This window comes from Macaca fascicularis, chromosome 8 (genome assembly GCF_037993035.2).
Source record: "Macaca fascicularis isolate 582-1 chromosome 8, T2T-MFA8v1.1".
Lineage (NCBI taxonomy): Eukaryota > Metazoa > Chordata > Mammalia > Primates > Cercopithecidae > Macaca > Macaca fascicularis.
Genome location: NC_088382.1, coordinates 129,429,290 through 129,445,000, shown reverse-complemented (window position 1 = coordinate 129,445,000; position 15,711 = coordinate 129,429,290). Strand labels below are relative to the sequence as shown.

Below are 15,711 nucleotides of genomic sequence, written 5' to 3'. Positions count from 1 at the left end.
TGAGGATAATCAGGAACGTTTTAATAGCCTTTTCTCTCTAAGGGAGAAGTGGACAGAAGAAGATATTGCCCCATATATTCAGTAAGTAATTTATTAAAGACGGATTTTGAGGGTTGTTTTTACGGTGAGTGGCACAGCATTTTAGATTTATGATTGGAACACAATTTTCTTGAGTATTCCCTGAGGATACTGCTTCCCTAGAAACTCTTAGGTGGTGGCTGTCTTCTCTGTCCTCCACAATTATTGCTTCTGGAGGTGGAGTATGTGTTATCTCTGCTCCTCACTATTGCTTCTAAAACCACTTCTTTGCTCTCATTCCTGGAAAACTGTCCCCTTTGAGGGACAAAATATATATCCCACTATGACTCTAAGGCCAACACCCCTCTCTGATTGCCACCTCATGCCTTACTTTATTTAACATTTTGGGAGAGGCCAGATTGCAGTAGAACACGTTAGCCCCAAAGTTACTTCTTACAAAATCTTGAGTCCCCTAATGCTTGAAATCAACTAACACTACAACTTTGTCACTGTGTCACACCTCTCAGGTGTTCTTTCTTCTCTTTACCCAGCTCGAATCCCGTGGCCCATCTTCTTAGCTCTTACTATCTACACTTTACTCCTGTGGCCCTCTCTCCCTCTTGCCGTATCTGTCTGGCAAAAAGCTAAAAAGATTAAACCCAACTTTCTGCTTACTCTGTGCCTACACATGGCCAGCTAAAACTTTCTGGAGAATACTACACAATGAAGCTGCCAGTCTTGCTTAAGAACCTAGTGGTACTTAGAACGGCCCCTCGCCAGGCATGACTTCCTCATGGAACTTCTCTACCCTTGGAGCTTCTTCTACATCTTCTTTTCCTTTTTCATACCAGCAGTACCCTCTGTTTCCTTTTATGATCTTATTTGTTTCAGAACATAGAAGCAGTGCTTCCAGAACAACCTTCTTTCTCACTGCCAAATCAGCCAACCTCCTCATGTGTACACCTACTTCCTTTGCAGTCCTGTGTAGTGTATGAATTTTCCATGCTCCTAAGGCCAGTCTTTCTGCAGTAGGTCCATCTCCTCTGCCTTCTTAAAGACTTGGATCCTCGAGTTACCCCTTTCACCCCTTGTGTTATTATGTCTCCCTCTTCTGGATCAACCCCACCAGCATACAAAATTCTGTAATATTGCCCATCTTGAAAGACAACAATAGCAACCTATTGGACCCCATGTCCTTTGCTCTCCTTCATAAGAAAATGTCTTTTACAAGTTTCCTATACTCACTCTATGCTTTTCACCTCCCATTCTTTCCTTTACTCAATGACATCTTCTTAATCCAATGACATCGTCTTTCTACACTCAATGCTTAATCATTTGTCCTTGATTACTTGACTTAGCACTATTTGACAGTGTCTGCTTCCTCCTACTTGAAACACAAGTTTCTCCCCTCTTCCTTGGATGAGAGGGGAGAAAACCATCTCTTTTGTTGATGTCTCCCTTTTCTTCTCAATCTTTAAATGTTGGAGTGCTCCGGGTCTATTTTTCGGCCATCTTCTCTTCTGTTTATACTTTTCCTTTGGTGCCCTCATCTAGGCCTGGAAACAAATTTAACGACTTCCTAATTTCATCTTCATACTTGCCCTTTTCCCTGAAGTCCAGATTCCTATATCTAGTTGCCTAATTCACCTTTCCAGTTGGATATCCAATAGGAATTTCAAGCTTAACATGTTCATAACAGAATCGTTGCTTCTCCCTCGGCCTTACCCCGCTTCATCAATACAGTTAACAGCACCACTACTAATCCAGTTACTTAAACCAAAGTCTAGCAATCATCCCTATCCTTTCCTTCCCCTACCTTCTGGTTCAAACTATGAGCAAACCCTGATGGATCATCTTGTACCTGCCTCTGAATTGCTCTCCCTGTTCTATTTTTGCCCCCTTCCCCTTTTTCCTTCTTATACTGTTTAAATATTCAAGTGACAATATAATGAAACCTCCATATATCTACTGCTCAGCTTCCATAATCAACTCATTGGCTCCTTTATTTATTTATTTATTTATTTATTTGAGACGGCGTCTCACTCTGTTGCCCAGGTTGGAGTGCAGTGGTGTGATCTTGGCTCACTGCAAACTCTGCCTCCTGAGTTCAAGCGATTCTCCTGCCTTAGCCTCCCGAGTAGCTGGGACTACTGGCGTGCACTACTGTACCCGGCTAATTTTTGTGTTTTTAGTAGAGACAGGGTTTCACTATGTTGGCCCGGCTGGTCTCAAACTCCTGACCTCAAGTAATCTGCCTACTTTGGCCTCCTAAAGTGCTGGGATTACAGGCGTGAGCTACCGTGCCTGGCCACCTCCATTATTTAAAACTTACATCATGTTGTACTTTTCCATTAATTAAAACACTCTTAGTGTTTTAATTATGTAATCTTCCCATTACATGTAGAATTAAGTCACAATTCTTTTTCCCTGTGCTTCAGGGTTCTACATGATCTAGCTATTGCCCCTTCTCCAGCTCATGTCCTCCTATTCCTCCCTCTCCTCGTTATGTTCCAGTCATAATCTTCTTCTCTTTGAGGTACAGAAGAGGAAACCAAAGTTCAGGAAGCATTGGTAACCTAGACAAGTTCACACAGGTACCCTGTATCCAGGTTCTCTGACTCTAGGCCCTGCTGTATAGGCCTCACTACTGCTTGTATTTCTAATTTAGAGGCTGTGTGATATAATAGAAATAGCATAGACTTTGAAGTTATACAAACCTGGTGGCAGAATTTGACTCTGTCATTTATTACTTGTCTGAGCCATAGTTCCTTATATCTAACATACGGTGAAATAATACATTACTCCTAGTTTTTGTTTTTTGCTTTTTTTTGGTTTTTTGAGACGGAGTCTCACAGCGTCGCCCAGGCTGGAGTGTAGTGGCGCGATCTCCGCTCACTGCAACCTCCGCCTCCTGGGTTGAAGCAATTCTCCTGCCCCAGCCTCCCAAGTAGCTGGAGTTACAGGCACCCACCACCACGCCCTGCTATTTTTTTTTCTCTTTTTAGTAGAGACAGGGTTTCACTATGTTGGCCAGGCTGTTCTTGAACTCCTGACCTTGTGATCTGCCCACATCGGCCTCCCAGAGTGCTGGGATTACAGGCATGAGCCACCCACCTGGCCTACTCCTACTTTTATTGTGTGGGTTAAATGAGATAATACATGTAATGTACTTAATTTAATTAAAACTTAGAACCACTTCCCACCCTATCTCTCCCACAAACATCTACACTTATGTTTGTTGAGAAGACAGATTCGGGGGAGAGAGATAAAATATGTACATAATACTGTATCATAATATGTTGCCTAAAATATTCATTTTTTTTTTTTATTGTTCCTACAGAGATTTGTGTGGAGAGAAGCAGACCATAGGTGCATTACTCACTAAATATTCTCGTTCTTCGATGCAAAATGGTGTTAAAGTATATAATTCGAGAAGACCCATTTCTTAAAAGAACAACAGTTTTTCCTTCGGGACTCAAGTTGCTTTATAAAGTTGCTGGATACAAGAAAAATAACTTGTACTTTTATATCTGACTTTTAAAAACCTAGTTTTCTAAGGCCTTTTCCTCCTCATGTTAAGCATTTTGAAACTACTGTTGTTATTTCTTAAATGTTATAGGATGTAGCTTTCAAATTATATTTGTACTATGTACACAGTGTAAACAAGGACAAAAGAAAGTATTGTTTCCTATGTTATGTCTGAGGTCTCCGTGATTTAAAGTTTGGCTTTTTATTTTTAAAGTGTCATTTCTTTATTTAGGATTTGATGTTCTAATCATTAATACATTTTAAGTTTTCCAGAGAACTAAATAGTAATAGTTTCATAGAAGAGAATTCTTTATTCACTTAAATATCATTTCTCAAGTGAGTGAGTTACCCTCTACTTTTACCCTTCTACCCAAACTGGAAGCCACTAGGTGCTATCAATTATTTATATTCGTTGTTTACATCCATGAAATTGGCTGAATAATTACTCCTCTGCCTGGCATAGACATGCACTTTGGGGAAAAAATGGGTTTATCATCCTATAATGAAGAATACTGGCACAGGCAGTGCTCACTCGAAAACTTCAAGTAATTTCTAGTTGGTTTTGGAATGCTTGTTAAAGTTCCTTTATAGCTTTATTTTCCTGATTTGTTTTGGTTTAGATCAAAGTGCAAATTAATTTTAACTTAGCTAATGAACTGGTCACCAGGACAGTTGGAGGGGGTACAGGCCAAGGTTAAATGGTCCAAGTTTCAAAAATGTTAATGGATAATCCATAATTAATTAAACAAGGTTTAACTGTTACTGAAGTTTACAAGTTTTTATTGTCACGAACATGAAATACAAACACAATGGCTTTGAAATGTCTTTTAATAAAGGTTTCTGCATTTATATGGATTATATGATATATATACATACACAGTATATCGATGTGTAGTCTATTTATTTATTTATTTTGAGATGGAGTCTCGCTTTGTCGCCCAGGCTGGAGTGCAGTGGCATGATCTCAGCTCACTGCAAACTCAGCTTCCCGAGTTCAGGTGATTCTGATGCCTCACCCTCCTGAGTGGCTGGGAATACAGGCGCACGCCACGACGCAGGGCTAATTTGTGTATTTTTAGTAGAGACAGGTTTTCACCATGTTGGCCAGGCTGGTCTTGAACTCCTGACCCCAAGTGATACGCCTGCCTCGGCTTCCCAAAGTGCTGGGATTACAGGCGTAAGCCACCACGCCTGGCCTCTGGTCTATATTTTATTCTTTTTCTTTTTTTTTTCCTGAGACAGTCTCGGCTCTGTCGCCCAGGCTGGAGTGCAGTGGAACGATCTCAGCTCACTGCAACTTACGTCTCCCGGGTTCAAGCAATTCTCATGCCTCAGCCTCCCAAGTAGCTGGGATTACAGGCGTGCACCACGCCCAGCTAATTTTGTATAATTTTTAGTAAAGACGGGGTTTCACCATGTTGGTCAGGCTGGTCTCGAACTCCTGACCTCAAATTATTGGCCCGCCTCGGCCCCCCAAAGTGTGGGGATTACAGGAGTGAGCCACTGCGCCTGGCCTTGTAATCTATATTTTAAAATAAATACTAAGGCAGCAGTGCCTAGTGAGAGCTCTGGAGTGCTGGAGTTTTGACATTTAGACTATCTGCAGTCTAATCACATATTTTAGAGCTTAAATCACCGGACCCAGTGTGTCTGTTGACACAGCAAGCCAGAGGCACGCACCTTCTGATTTAGGGAGACTTCCCACCACCCGACTCCGCCCGGTTACTAGCACCCTGCCCCAGCCTATTTATACCTGGCTCTTCGCAAACTTTGTCCTCCATTCTTCTTAATATGCTTGTACTAGAAAACTACCTTTCCTCCTTTGTTGCTGCTGTTCTCGCTTCATCCACCAAATAGTTTCTTCGCTTTCCTAAATTTTAACAATTTTTTACGATAAGGCACAGGCGAAAATCGCAAGCCCTGCCCATTGACAAGACTTCCTAGTTCTACCCCCGCCGCCGTTCCACTTCCGCTGACGTCGGAGGTCAGAGGTTTCAGACAAGATGTCGGCCGATGGTCACTTTGAGCATTTGCGGAGAGGAGCATCTCTGTGACAGAAGCTTGTTGACGGCGGCTTCTAGGAGCTAGTCGAAGGATCGAGGTTGAGACGGGCAGCACCCTTCAGTTCGCTCCCCTGGGGACTGGCCGGCTGCGAGACGTGACTTTTGGGGACCGCAGGGGAGCGGGGAGTGTGAGGTGCCAAAGACCAGTAATGCCCTGTATCCCACCGGGAAGCCGGGAAGCCAAGCTCCGCGGGACCACTTCATGCCGCTGACTGGTGTAGAGCCCGCCAGAATGAACAGGAAGAAAGGAGACAAGGGCTTTGAAAGCCCAAGGCCATATAAATTATAAGTATTTTTTCATTTCCCTTCCTTCCTTTTGGTTTTGTTGCCATTAATTACATTTTGTGATTGCTTGAAATTGACTTGGTGGGCCAGGGAAACTAGAATTTACTAGTTGGATGGAAATGGTGTTTGTAAGGTAAAAATGTTTTGAATGACAGTGTTATTCAGCAAATTTAATTCCCGTTGCAGGTTACTTAAGTTTTTTTCTAAGTACTAGATTGTATTTCTGTAAAATCTGTTTTCGTGACTGTAGCTAGATTTGTAAAAATCATCCCAATTGGTAGAGGTTTTTTTTTTTTTTTTTTTTTTTTTTAATTTTTTATTTTTTTAGATGGAGTCTCTCTCTGTCGCCCAGGCTGGAGTGCAGCGACGCGATCTCGGCTCACTGCAGCCACCACCTCCCGGGCTCAAGCTTTTCTACTGGCTCAGCCTCCTGAGTAGCCGGGATTACAGGCATGTGCCAGGATGCCCGGCTGACTTTTGTATTTTCAGTAGAGACTGGGTTTCACTCTGTTGGCCAGGCTGGGCTCGAACTCCTGACCTCGTGATCTGCTTGCCTCGGCCTCCCAAAGTGCTGGGATTACAGGCGTGTGAGCCACCGCACCAGGCCCCGATTTGTAGAGTTTTAAAATGAAATATTGACATGCAAGTTTGAATTACTTAGAACATAGTCCTAATTTATACTTGGATATAATTATACTTTAATAAGAAAAATTATTTCTTCCTTATTTTCTTTTTATATTTATTAATATACAACCCATCAGGTCGTCTGCATCAACAACATAAATTTCCAGAGAAAATCTGTTGTGGTAAGTTCATTCTCAACAATTATAAACAGTAACAAGTCCACTATAAAGAGTAACAATCCACCCCTCACAGTACTTAGAAAGTTTATAGTCTTCCAGATAATTGTTTCGAGAATAGGTAAGAATTAAAATTAGGGTCTGTATGATTACAAGTTCCATGGTCCTTCTACTAATACCTGTCGCCTCCCAAATTCTCCCTTTCCTTTTTTTTCAATTTCCTAATTAAAATTTTATTACTCTTTATCTGGTATATAGTGTGAAAGCCTGTATAGCCAAGCATTTTATAATTGTGCATGAAACAAGTATAAGACCATAGCGACATTTCTTCTATGAAAAAGATTAAGATTAATACACTCACTGACTTGGCTTCTAAGAGGCTACTTTTGCTTCTTGACTAGGTGATGTTGCTTTGTAATGAAGTTTTAGACAGAGAATTTGAGATCTAGAAACCCTCTACCTCCCCCCACCCCCCAACACAATTTAGATGTATGAATTGCTGATATAATCAATTTTAGGAAAAAGCTTGAACACTCAAGTTTTTTGTTTGTTTGTTTGTTTGAGACAGAGTCTCGCTCTGTCACCCAGGCTGGAGTGCAGTGCTGTGATCTTGGCTTACTGCAACCTCCACCTCCTGGGTTCAAGTAGTTCTCCTACCTCAACCTCCCAAGTAGCTTGAATTACAGGTGTGCACGACCACGCCCGACTTATTTTTTTATTTTTAGTGGAGTCAGAGTTTCTCCATGTTGGCCAGGCTGGTCTCGAACTCCTGACCTCAAGTGATTCACCTGCCTCTACCTCCCAAAATGCTGGGATTACAGGCATGAACCACTGCACCTGGCTGAAAACTCAAGTATTTATTTAATTTACTTTCTTAGGGCTACCTTTATTACATAGACTAAAATGTTAATGAGAGCTGGTTTTCCTTGAGTGATGGTATCAACTTCTCTGTCAGATTTGTTACCCATGTATGGACATGTTTACTTAGGATAAGCTGAATAGATAGAAAAATGTCACTTTTCATAAGAGTCATAGAATCTTAGATTTGTAATATTCCTAAAAGGTTTATTAAATCTAGTCTCCTCATTTATGGAATTTCTCATGCAGTCTTCTCTAAGTTATGTACCTTGTATCTTATAGTAGGATACTTGAGTTGTATTATGTTGTATGAATTGGGTAGGAAACACAAGGGAATTAGGGAGTCTTGTTCAGAGGTTACTGCAGTAATCTAGGGGAGAAATGGTGAAGTCCTAAATGAAGATAGCCTTTGTGAAAATGGAAATGAAATAGAGTTGACATGATTGAATTAGTGAACATATATTTAGCCATTAATATATGTAAGGTATCTTCTAAGGTTTATGTGTATTAACTCAATCTTCATAATTACCTTATGAGGTAGATAATATTTTAATCCTCATATTAGGATTAAGGCATAATTGAGGCAGCTAAAAGAATGGAGGTTAAGTAACTTTCTTAAGGGCATAAAGTTGGCAAATGATAAGAGTTCGATGCACTTTCTTTACATCTGTCATTCCCCCTTCCACCTGTGTTGTTCCACAGGAATCAATAGACAGAAGTTGCACATGACTTTTTCAGGACTGCTATAAAGGGGTTGTGGATGACTTAAGTTTCCCACTGGAAACTTTGGTTGGATGTTGTGTGGGTTAGGATCTTGGCAGGAAGTAAATGGCATATATATATACATATATATATATACACACACACACATATATATACACACACATATATATATACACATATATATATACACATATATATATACACATATATATATACACATATATATATACACATATATATATACACATATATATACACATATATATATACACATATATATATATACACACACATATATATATATATATATGTGCTAATTGAGGGAAATGAATGGACTATTTAGAACAGAGTTAACAGAAACCAACATGAGGTGGAGGAACCCTCTGAGCTATTAACAGTGAGGAACAGTTGCCACTTCCAGGCCTGAAACAACAAAGGGAAGGGGAAGTTACTAGAACCTACTGTAATGGAAAGAGTTACCTTGTAGGAACTGTGTCTTTTAATAGAAGAATGAAGCTACTGCTTACCTGCAGCCTGGCAGAAAGGAATCTGGGGTAATTAATATAAACTTGCTTTCCTTCTGCTTTCCAGTTTCCTTTCTGTGGAAACTGTTGGACCAACTCATCTAGAGGGGTAGAGCCCAGTTAATGAAACTCCTAGGGTATTGAGTAGCGTAGAGAGCAGATCAGGAGGGGCAAAAGGAGAATAATCAGAAGAGTCTATCTTTTTAACCCCAACACATCCACTATTGTCTTTGATTGAGATGAAAAGCTAATGCTCCTAACATGGGGAACTTACAAAGTTCTATGAGCCACTGAAAGAGTTGGCAATGGCTGACTACTTATTTTTTAAGTGAACTGTTACCTGAACACAGCCATCCCCATTTAGTTATATATTGACTATGGAGGTTTTGGAGCTACACTGGCAGAGGTGAGTAGCTGAGACAGACTGTGTGACCCACAAAGCCTAAAATATTTCTATCTGGCCCTTTAAGAGAGAGTTTGCTAACCCCTGAGCTATTCTGTTAGTGTGAGAGATGACAGTTCAGCCCTGTTCCCACCTAAAATATTAGTCACCTCTAGCGTCTTTTATGCAAGATAGTGGAAAGAAAAGTGGTTGAAAGAAATAGTATAAAACTAAATTGTAACAGTCCCTGCTTCCCTTAGCTGGTAGCATGGCCGAAGCTGATATACACTGCTTTATTTCTCCACTCCTTTGGTGTTTCCTTTTCCTTCTGCTGACATTTCTATTGGGATGACCTAGACCCTTGTTTCTTTAGGACGTTCAGTGCTGTTCATGTCTTTATTGGGTTGTTGCAGTTTCTGTTGCCTAGGACTGTTAGGGGGGATCTGAGAGGCATCTCAGGAAATCCCCTAGATTTCAGATGTGATTCTTGTCCGTATTGTATAGCAAAGCTTTAATTTTCTCTTTGGTAGTTGAAATGATTCATTCCAGCCAGAAGAGGACCCCTTTCGCTGCTTTTTGGTTCTTTGGGATGAGGAGCTCAAGGTGGCCAAGAGGTAACCTCAACTTCCAATGGAATGGAATCATGAGTATATGCCCTCCTGGATGCATTCTTCACTTGGGCACTAGGACCTCTCAACACACTGAACCCAGGGTCAGAGACAGGAGGCAAAAATTCCTTCCATGGCTGGGCACGGTGGCTCACACCTGTAATCCCAGCACTTTGGGAGACTGAGGTGGGTGGATCACCTGAGGTCAGGAGTTCGAGACCAGTCTGACCAACATGGTGAAACCCCATCTCTACTAAAATTACAAAAATTGGCCAGACGCAGTGGCTCATGCTTGTAATCCTAGCACTTTGGGAGGCCGACGCGGGCACATCACGAGGTCAGGAGTTTGAGACCAGCCTGGGCAACATAATGAAACCCTATCTCCACTAAAAATAAAATTAGCTGAGCATGGTGGCAGGCACCTGTAATCCCAGCTACTTGGGAGGCTGAGGCAGGAGAATCACTTGAACACGGGAGGCAGAGGTTGCAGTGAGCCAAGATTGTGCCATTGCACTCCAGCCTGGGCAACAAGACAAAACTCTGTCCCAAAAAAAACCAAGAAAATTCCTTCCATGACCTTTTTGGTGTAATAGTGAGAGTAGTCACTCCAACTTTCAACCTTTGGTTCTCAGTTCTGTTTTGGCTAGGAGAGATAATCCTATATATTGTCCACTAATTTAAGGCAGCATCCCGTGGGAGGTTTCTCAGTTGTTGCTGTAACTGAGCCTTCAGCAATTGATCATGCCATCTACTTCTGTGTGATAGAGTACAAGATAAAATGCATAAGTTTAAACAAATGGTTACTCTGTGTATGGAAGGGAAGGGCAGCAGGTTTGAGAGGAAAGATTCATAGGTCAGATTAGAAAATGTTACATTTCATGCACTGTGGGGTTATTGAGATGAATAGTGGGTAGTTGGCTACATGTCTGTGCAGATAAAGGATGGTGAGAGAGATTTGGGAGCCTTTGATATACAATTGTTCATAAAGGGTGTGGAAAAGCTCACTTAGAGTATCTAGCAGGAAGTGAGCATCAGGTAGAAATATCTGAAGAATATGATATTTGAGAAAACTGACACTTGGCCTGTAGAAACCAGCGAAAACCTTTTTTTTGAGACAGGATCTCACTGTCGCCTAGGCTGGAGTACAGTGGTGCAGTCACAGCTCACTGCAGCCTCAACCTCCCTGGCCTCAGGTGCTTATCCTACCTCAGCCTCCTGACTAGCTGGGACCACAGGCACATACCACCAGCCTGGCTAATTTTTGTATTTTTTGTAGAGATGGAGTTTTGCCATTTTGCTTAGGCTGGTCTCAAACTCCTGGGCTCAAGCGATCCACCCTACTTCGGCTTTCCAAAGTGCTGGGATTACAGGTGTGAGCCACTGCACCTGGCTGAAAAACATATTTTAAGAAGGAGGAGGCTGGGCGTGGTGGCTCATACCTGTAATCCCAGCACTTTGGGAGGCCGAGGCCGGTGGATCATGAGGTGAGGAGTTTGAAACCAGACTGGCCAACATGGTGAAACCCCACCTCTACTAAGAATACAAAAAAATTAGCTGTGTGTGGTGGCAGACGCCTGTAATCCCAGCTACTCGGGAGGCTGAGGCAGGAGAGTCGCTTGAACCCAGGAGGTAGAGGTTCCAGTGAGCCGAAATTGCACCACTGCACTCCAGCCTGGGCAACAAGAGTGAAGCTCCATCTCAAAAAAAAAAAAAAAAAAAAAAGGTTATTAATTTTAAATGTAAACAGTAAATATAAACTTGAAAACTGAAAGTAATTCTTGGTCATTAGTGACCACAGCAAGGGTAATGTATTAGTCCATGTTCATGCTGCTAATAAAGACATACCTGAAACTGGGCAATTTACAAAGGAAAGCAGTTTAGTGGAGAACTCATAGTTCCATGTGGCTGGGGACGCCTCACAATCATGGCAGAACGCAAGGAGTAGCAAGCCACCTCTTACATGGATGGCAGCAGGCAAAAAGAGAGCTTGTGCAGAAAAACTCCCGGTTTTTTTTGTTGTTGTTGTTGCTTTTTGTTTGTTTTTTAATTATACTTTAAGTTCTGGGTTACATGTGCAGATCGTGCAGTTTTGCTACATAGGTATACACGTGCCCTGGTAATTAGCTGCACCCATAAACTTGTCACCTACATTAGGTATTTTTTCTAATGTTATCCCTCCCGTAGTCACCCACCCCCCAACAGGCCCTGGTGTTTGATGTTCCCCTCCCTGTGTCCATGTGTTCTCGTTATTCAATTCCCACTTATGAGTGAGAACATGTGGTATTTGGAAAAACTCCTGTTTTTAAAACCATCAGATTGCCAGGCGCAGTGGCTCACGCCTGTAATCGCAGTGCTTTGGGAGGCCGAGATGGGCGGATCCCCTGAGGTCAGGAGTTCAAGACCAGCTTGGCCAACGTGGTGAAACCCCATCTCTACAAAAATACAAAAATTAGCCGGGCCTGATGGTGGGTGCCTGTAATCCCAGCTGCTTGGGAGGCTGAGACCGGAGAATCTCTTGAACCTGGGAGATGGAGGTTGCAGTGAGCCAAGATCGTGCCATTGCACTCCAGCCTGGGTGACAGAGCGAGACTTTATCTCAACAACAAACAAACAAACCGTCAGATCTCGTGAGACTTATGATCATGAGAACAGCGCAGGAAAGACTTGCCCCCATGATTCAGTTACCTCCCACTGGGTCCCTCCCACAACACATGGAAATTCAAGATGAGATTTGGGTGGGGACACAGCCAAATTGTATCATTGTGCCCCTGGCCCCTCCCAGTTCTTACGTCCTCACATTTCAAAACCAATCATTCCTTCCCAAAGTCCCCCAAAATCTTAACTCATTTTAGCATTAACTCAAAAGTCCACAGTCCAAAGTCTTATCCGAGACAAGGCAAGTCCCTTCTGCCTATGACCCTGTAAAATCAAAAGCAAGTTAGTTACTTCCTAGATACAATGAGAGTACAGGCAATGGGTGACTACAGCCATTCCAAATGGCAGAAATTAGCCAAAACAAGGGGGCTACAGGCCCCATGCAAGTCTGAGATCGAGCACGGCAGTCAAATCTTAAAGCTCCAAAATGATCTCCGTTGACTCTATGTCACATCCAGGTCATGCTGATGTAAGAGGTAGGTTCCCATAGTTTTGGGCAGCTCTGCCCCTGTGACTTTGCAGGTTGCAGCCTCCCGCTCCCGTGACTGGATGTCATTGAGTGTCTGCAGGTTTTCCAGGTGCACGGTGCATGTTGTCAGCAGACCATTCTGGGGTCTGGAGGATGGTGGCCGTCTTCTCACAGCTCCACTAGGCGGTGCCTCAGTAGGGACCCTGTGGGGGCTCTGACACCACATATCTCTTCTGCACTGGCCTAGGAGAGGTTCTCCGTGAGGATCCTTCCCCTGCAGCAAATTTCTGCCTGGGCATCCAGGCGTTTCCATACATCTTCTGAAATCTAGATGGAGGTTCCCAAACCTCAATTCTTGACTTTTTTGTACTCACAGGCTCACCACTACATGGAAGCTGCCAAGACTTGAGGCTTGTACCCTCTGAACCTACGGCTCAAGCTCTAAGTTGGCCCCTTTCAGCCCTGACTGGAGTGGCTAGGATGCAGGGCACCAAGTCCCTAGGCTGCACACAGCGTGGGGACCCCGGGCCTGGCCCACAAAACCACTTTTTCCTCCTAGGCCTCCCGGTCTATGATGGGAGGGGCTGTGTGAAGACCTCTGATGTGCCCTGGAGACATCATTTTCCTCATTTTCTTGGGGATTAACATTTAGCTCCCAATTACTTATGCAAATTTCTATAGCCGGCTTGGATTTCTCCTCAGAAAATGGGATTTTCTTTTTTTTTTTTTTTTTTTTTTTGAGACGGAGTCTCGCTTTGTTCCCCAGGCTGGGAGTGCAGTGGCTCGATCTCAGCTTGCTGCAACCTCCGCCTCCCGGGTTCAAGCAATTCTCTATCTCAGCCTCCTGAGTAGCTGGGATTACAGGCGCCCACCACCATGCCAAGCTAATTTTTTGTGTTTTTAGTAGAGATGGGGTTTCATCATCTTGGCCAGGCTGGTCTTGAGCTCCTGACCTCGTGATCCACCTGCCTTGGCCTCCAAATGTCCTGGGATTACAGGTGTGAGCCACCATCCCCAGTCGGGATTTTCTTTTCTATCATTGTCAGGCTGGAAATTTTCCACACTTTTATGCTGTACTTTCATTATAAAATGGAATGCCTTTAACAGTACCCAAGTCACCTCTTGAATGCTTTGCTGCTTAGACATTTCTTCTACCAGATACCCTAAATCATCTTTCGCAAGTTCAAAGTTCCACAGATCTCTAGGGCAGGGCAAAATACTGCCAGTCTCTATGCTAAAAATAACAAGAGTCACCTTTGCTTTAGTTCCCAACAAGTTCCTCATCTCCATCTGAGACCACCTCAGCCTGGACCTTATTGTCCATATCACTATCAGCATTTTGGTCAAAGCCATTCAACAAGTCTCTAGGAAGTTCCAAACTTTCCCGTATTTTCTTGTCTTCTTCTGAGCCCTCCAAACTGTTCCAGCCTCTGCCTGTTACCCAGTTCCAAAGTTGCTTCCACATTTTCAGGTAACTTTTTAGCAGCACCCCACTCTACTGGTAGCAGTTTACTGTATTGGTTCATTTTCATGCTGCTGGTAAAGACGTACCTGAGACTGGGCAGTTTACAAAGGAAATAGGTTTAATGGAGATCTTACAGTTCCACGTGGCTGGGGAAGCCTCACAATCATGGCAGAAGGCAAGGAGGAGCAAGTCATCTCTTACATGGATGGCGGCAGGCAAAAAGAGCTTGTGCAGAAAAATTCCCGTTTTTCAAACTGTCAGATTTCATGAGATTTATTCACTTTACGAGAACAGCACGGAAAGACTGACCCTCATGATTCAGTTACCCCTCACCATGTCTCACCCACAACACATGAGAATTCAAGATGAGATTTGGGTGGGGACACAGCCAGACCATATCAGGTAACTTCAGTGGAATGATGACTGCGTAAGTCATATTGTACTGAATGGAAGAGAGAGTTGGAACAGTGAACACATTCTACTTTTTCAAGAATTTCTCTTTTGAAGGTATGAGAGAAAGATGGCAAAACATTCATTTGAGGGTAGCATAGATCTAAAGACTTTTAAAACCTTGAGTCTTGAACATATTTATAGGCATAGGAAAAACATTCTACAGAAAGGAAAGATTGTAATTATAGGAGAGAGACAAACTGATATTTCTGAGGATACTGTGGGGAGTGGCTGCTGAAGGACCTTTGGATGTATCATTCTTTTTTTTTTTTTTTTTTTTGAGACGGAGTCTCGCTCTGTCGCCCAGGCTGGAGTACAGTGGCCGGATCTCAGCTCACTGCAAGCTCCGCCTCCCGGGTTTACGCCATTCTCCTGCCTCAGCCTCCCAAGTAGCTGGGACTACAGGCGCCTGCCACCTCGCCCGGCTAGTTTTTTGTATTTTTTAGTAGAGACGGGGTTTCACGGTGTTAGCCAGGATGGTCTCAATCTCCTGACCTCGTGATCCGCCCGTCTCGGCCTCCCAAAGTGCTGGGATTACAGGCTTGAGCCACCGCGCCCGGCCGGATATATCATTCTTAAACAGAAGGGAAAGATGGATACATGAAACAGAGGGGCAAGATAATTGGTAGTTGGCAGAGGAGTGGTTGAATTTAAGGATTTAGGGTGAAGGGAGTGCCAGGAAGATTGTGGTGAGAAACTGGAAGAAGTCAAGGACAGGAGGATTTCAGGCAGTTGAACAGGAGGACTGGTAGAGAAGTAATGAGAAGGGTGAGGAGAGGCATTGTGGACATTTGAGTTCATGTCAGCATCAGAGCAGTTCTAAGCAGTGATGAAGTGCTTTTCAGAGTGTGATCTTGATTCTTCCTGGATGGAAGTGAAGATT

General features: G+C 43.1%; 2 protein-coding genes across 11 annotated transcripts in view; both read left to right on the top strand.

Moving 5' to 3' along the window:
- DSCC1 (DNA replication and sister chromatid cohesion 1) overlaps positions 1-4,308 on the top strand; it is a 22,437-nt gene extending 18,129 nt beyond the window's left edge. For all 4 annotated transcript variants that reach the window (XM_073999356.1, XM_015455139.4, XM_045398630.3 and 1 more), the window contains 2 exons: positions 1-81; positions 3,359-4,308. The exon at positions 1-81 is cut by the window's left edge and continues 68 nt beyond it. In XM_073999356.1, coding sequence (XP_073855457.1) covers positions 1-81; positions 3,359-3,467 — 190 coding nt within the window. In that variant the 3' untranslated portion in view covers positions 3,468-4,308. The remainder of the gene's footprint in view (positions 82-3,358) is intronic.
- A 1,225-nt stretch (positions 4,309-5,533) lies between these two features.
- TAF2 (TATA-box binding protein associated factor 2) overlaps positions 5,534-15,711 on the top strand; it is a 107,160-nt gene continuing 96,982 nt past the window's right edge. For 5 of the 7 annotated variants that reach the window (XM_073999352.1, XM_065519560.1, XM_065519561.1 and 2 more), the window contains exons 1-2: positions 5,534-5,895; positions 6,647-6,700. In XM_073999352.1, the coding sequence (XP_073855453.1) occupies positions 5,812-5,895; positions 6,647-6,700 (138 nt within the window). In that variant the 5' untranslated portion in view covers positions 5,534-5,811. Of the gene's footprint in view, positions 6,028-6,646; positions 6,701-15,711 lie in introns of all 7 variants that reach the window. The other 2 variants (XM_073999353.1, XM_045398629.3) reach the window with 2 other exon arrangements.